This window comes from Impatiens glandulifera, chromosome 6 (genome assembly GCF_907164915.1).
Source record: "Impatiens glandulifera chromosome 6, dImpGla2.1, whole genome shotgun sequence".
Classification (NCBI taxonomy): Eukaryota; Viridiplantae; Streptophyta; class Magnoliopsida; order Ericales; family Balsaminaceae; genus Impatiens; species Impatiens glandulifera.
Genome location: NC_061867.1, coordinates 48,501,346 through 48,506,554, shown reverse-complemented (window position 1 = coordinate 48,506,554; position 5,209 = coordinate 48,501,346). Strand labels below are relative to the sequence as shown.

The 5,209-nt window shown below is 37.1% G+C and overlaps 1 protein-coding gene across 1 annotated transcript; it reads left to right on the top strand.

The window, feature by feature from the left end:
* The first annotated feature begins 625 nt into the window (after positions 1-625).
* On the top strand, positions 626-994 carry LOC124943733. Its single transcript, XM_047484207.1, has one exon. The coding sequence runs from the start codon at positions 626-628 to the stop codon at positions 992-994; it is 369 nt and encodes a 122-aa protein (XP_047340163.1).
* Positions 995-5,209: the final 4,215 nt, after the last annotated feature.

The window sequence follows — 5,209 nt, the reverse complement described above, 5'->3', positions numbered from 1 at the left end:
TGAAAAGCTTTCTGTATTTTACATATTGTTTAGTGTATTACAATTCTAATACTGTGTGAGAGTTGTAAGTCAATATTGAGCAGTAAACAAGCCTTGATCATTTACCAGATTATATTGTGTGTTGAATATTCCTAGTGAATATCCTTCTCAACGTTTGAGAATAAGGGGTGACGTAGGAGCTTTGTCTCCGAACATCCATAAAATCCTTGTGTTGTGTTCTTTCCTCATTTCCGGTCATTTCATTATCCGAACCGACTTCTCTCTATCCCAAACCGATCTTCTCCATTTCACTCTTTCCTATTGCTGTCCGAATTGTGTGTTGCTTCAAACTGAAACAAACATTTTTGCATTTGAACTCAGTTCAAGTGTTTATGACAATTTGTGTGGTGTTGAGACCAGTATTAATCTCTAATCGGATTAGTACCAACCGTTGTGAGTATGTAAACGTTCTCCTTTAGTCAAACCCCGTTCCTCTATCGGCGATCCCGATCCTATCAATTGGTATCAGAGCAGCTAGTCTTAATACCCAAGCAACAAGCATGACTCACGGTGAGAAACCACCAATGATAAAAAAAGGGAAGAGTTTGCCAACTAGAAGATTAGGATGCATCTTTATTTGATCACTATGGATGATGAGATGATGTTCATTCTTTCTGACGGGCCGATAAAGATCGAAAAGGAAATAAGTGAATGGACAGCCGACGACAAAAGGAGGAACAACCTGCACAACAAATGCAGAAGCACTATCTTTAAAGCTTTAGATAGAAACACTTTTGGCAAAGTTAGAGAATGTGCAACTGCAAAAGAAGCATGGGAGACAGTGATCCAACTCCATGAAGGAAATGAAAGAACCAAGGAGAACAAGATACTGGTGGTCACCCAAAAGTTCGAAAATATTGATAGCCGAGAAGAGATGACCAGAAACCAGATAATCACAACTAGAGGGATGATCATCAGCAAAGCGATCAAGGCAAAGAGATTCAGAAAGCATTGATAGCCGATGATGATGGGAGCCAATGGGCACATACCGATTCGGATAGTGACAATGAAAAGATCTTTTGTCTCATGGCAAATGAAGAACAAGTATTTGACTTTTCTTGTGAAGAATTTACCCGAAAAGATTTGGTTACTACACTCAATGACATGGTCGTTGAGTATAGGAACCTATCAACTCTTGTACCGACCCGGTTGAACTTTCAGACCGGTGAACGGAGTAAAACTGAAATCGGTGAACCAAGTGAAATTTAGACCGATGTAACAATTGAACTATCCATTGAGAACAAGAAGCTCAAGGAGATAGTTCAATCATTGACCGAAGAAAATGAACGAACTAAATATGTAATGGCCACATGGAAGAGATCTAGAGATGTAGTGAGCCAGATGAGGAGTCATCAAATACCATATAACTGTAAATTCGGTCTAGGCTATGATCACTGTAAATTAGGTAAATCTAAACATTTCAACTGCCAAGGGTTGAATCTCAGTAAAGACAAGTTGCCTTTTATAAACTTTGTCAATAGTTCATCAACCGACATTGAAACCAATCACGATTCAAAACTGGCAAAGGAATTAACATATGTAGGACCACCTGACACATCAAGATGGTTTCATCCTAAGAGAAGGAAATTCATCTGGTCGGTTAGAATAATGTATGATAGATATTCATCCAATCAAAGATCACCACGAAATTATGAAGTAACCATAAGTTTATAGAGAGATGTTAAGCCTGGTACATGTAAAACTATTATGACCATCACAGGGAAACTCATCTGATTAATGAAAGTATGGATTCCGAAGGGACTAATTAACCGTGGACCCAAGTGAATGTGGGTACCAAAAAGGTGTAAATATTCATATTTTGTAGGTTAAGAAGAACAAGCGGTTGGGAAATTCGGAATGGTATTTGGACAGCGGTTGTTCCCGACACATAAGCGGAAATAGCAACCTACTGACCGATATTGTTCAAGAAAAATGTGCAATGATAATTTTCGGCGACAATTCCAAAGGTAGAGTCGTGGACAAGTGTAAGATTTTTCATGGAAACCTAACTATAAATAATGTACTTATTGAAAATCTGCATTTCAATCTGCTGAGTATCAGTCAAATGTGTGATGTAGGATACATTGTTGAATTTCATAAACATGCATGTTTACTCAAAAATCCACAGGGTAGCATTTTATTAAGCGGAAATAGGTTAGGAAACATTTACAAAGTAGACTGGAAAACTAAATGTGATAACTCGGTTTACATGATAGCTAAGAATGATCAAAACTGGCTTTGGCATAAAAGGTTAAATCATTTGAACTTCAAAACTATAAACTACATTTGTACTAAAGAATTAGTTCAAGGAATTTCTAGCATGAAATTTGCTAAAGATAAAATTTGTTCTGCATGTCAAATGGGTAAACAGATAAAATATACTTTCACATGGTAAAGGAAATGATCAATCTAGCTGATGTTTAGAATTGTTTCACATGGACTTATTTGGACCGGTTAGGGTCACCGGCTTAGGCGGCATGCATTACACCATGATAGTTATTGATGATTATTCTAGGTATACTTGGGTGATATTTTTGGTATCTAAAAATCAAGCTGCACCTAATTTAATTAAACTGCTTAAAAGATTGCAAAATGAGAAATCAATACGTGTAAATAAAATCAGAAGTGATAGAGGTACATAATTTACTAATAGTACATTAACTGCATTTCTTGAGGAATCCGGTATTAGACACGAGACTGCTAGAACACCTCAACAAAATGGACTGGTCGAGAGAAGAAATCGAACTCTTAAGGAAGCTGCAAGATCCATGATGGTCGATTCGGGTATTTCTCAAAAAATTTGGGCTGAGGCTATCAACACTACATGCCATACTCAAAACTGATCCATGCTAAATAAACATCTTTAAAAAACTCCATTTGAAATACCATGACAAAGTCCCTAATATCCAGTATCTTAGGATCTTTGGTTGTAGGTGTTACATTCACAATAATGGAAAAAATTATTTGACCGCTTTCGATGCAAAATGCAATGTTGGCATCATGCTAGGCTATTCTGTAGTAAGTAAAGCATATAGAGTATACAATACTAGGACTTTAACTGTTGAAAATCTTCTCATGTTGTTTTTGATGAATCGGTTGAAAGTAACACTGCATTATCCTTTGATCTACACAATAGATTAGAAAACTTAAATATTCAATCTGACAGTGAAGATGAGGTTTCGGCCTATAAAATATTTGTCTATGACCAACCGGTTAATGTTGAGATTCAGCCGGATCAAGTTGCTTCACAGCAGGAAGTTGACACCTTAGTGTCTGTTGAGGAATTGGTCCGGCTTGACATTGTTCAGCTTATCGATCTATCTAACCTTGATCAGATAACCAGTCATTTGGAAGACATTTCTGGACCGAATCTCAAATGGAACAAAAATCATCCTCCTGAGCTTATTATAGGTAACCCCTCACTACCCATCCAAACTAGGCATCAACTTTTGGAAGAATATGAAAACTCCTCTTTCATATCACAAATTGAACAGAAAAGGTGGATGAAACATTGTTAGATCCCGATTGGATCTTAGCAATGCAAGAGGAATTAAACCAGTTTGAGAGGAATAAAGTCTGGCACTTAGTTCCAAGACCGAAAAATCAATCGGTCATCGGAAGAAGAACAAGATGGGTGTTCAGAAATAAACTCAGTGAAAACGGTTTGGTTACGAGAAACAAGGCTAGATTAGTGGCCCAAGGATATAAACAGGAAGAAGGAATTGATTTTGAAGAATCATTTGCTCTTGTGGCTAGACTAGAGGCAATTAAAATATTCCATGCATTTGCTGCTTTCAAAAATTTTAAAGTTTTTCAAATGGATGTTAAAAATGCATTTTTAAATGGTGAACTTAGTGAGGAGGTGTATGTTGAGAAACTTCCAGGTTTCAAAAATGCTAATTTTATTATTCATGTGTACCGCTAGATAAAGCCATTTGGTATGACACCTTAACAAAGTTTTTATTCAACCATGATTTCACTATAGAATCGGTAGACAAAACTCTATTTAAATTTGAGAAAAATGAACATATTCTACTTGTTCAAATTTATGTAGATGATATCATTTTTGGATCAACTGACCCTAAGTTATGTGAGAAATTTTCTAAAATGATGACTGACAAATTTGAAATGAGTATGATGGGGGAGTTGAGTTTCTTTCTAAGTCTCCAGATTCGGCATATCGAATGAGGGGAATTTATCAATCAATCCAAATACACAAAGGAGTAGCTAAAGAAGTTTGAGATGGAGAATTGCTCTGCAACCTCCACTTCAATGAGCTCATCAATCAAGATGGATAAACACGAAGATGGTCAAGGAGTGGACATAACAGCCTATCGTGGAATCATCGGTTCATTTCTGTACCTAACAGCTAGCCAACTGGACATTTTGTTTGTAGTTGGAGTGTGCGGGAGATTTCAGACTAATCCTAAACAATCTCACTATACTGCTGCTAAGAGAATCTTATAATATTTAAAAGAAACTCAAGATGTGGGACTGTGCTATCCGAAGGATTCCAGTTTCAATCTAACGAGTTACTCTGATGTAGATTATGCAGGTTGTAAAACCGACCGTAAAAGTACCAGTGGGACATGCCAGTTCTTAGGTGACCTGGTATAGCAAGAAGCAGACTTCAGTTGCAACCTCAACAGCGGAAGTATAGTATCTTGCAGCCGGTAGTTGTTATGCTCAGCTTTTATGGATTCAACAGCAACTGAGGGATTTCGGTATTACGGCTCAGGAATCTCCAATTTTTTGTGACAACACCAGTGTAACAGCGATAACATATAATTCGGTGCTGCATTCGAGAACCAAGCATATTGACATTAAACATCATTTCATCCAGGAGCATGTGCAGCAAAAGCATATCCAACTGGAGTATGTCTCAACCGAACAACAAGTGGCAGACATTTTCACAAAGCCACTACATGAAGCTAAGTTCTCTTATTTTAGAACTATTTTGGGACTTGCCGACAGTAGTCAACTCATTCTCTAGATGCATTGATTCTAGAAAAATAGTGCTTTCTCATAACTTGCATTTATGAAAAACCGGGCATGATCTTAGGGAGAAGCTCGCTTCTCAAATCATGCTCTCGGCATCTTTTATAAAACTAAACGGATTTTTAAAATATATGCATTCTATTTAAAACCGGTCAGACATTGACATTCATTC

Excerpts from the sequence above, each read along its gene's own strand:
- LOC124943733 (XM_047484207.1), top strand. The coding sequence starts at position 626 with ATGGATGATGAGATGATGTTCATTCTTTCTGACGGGCCGATAAAGATC.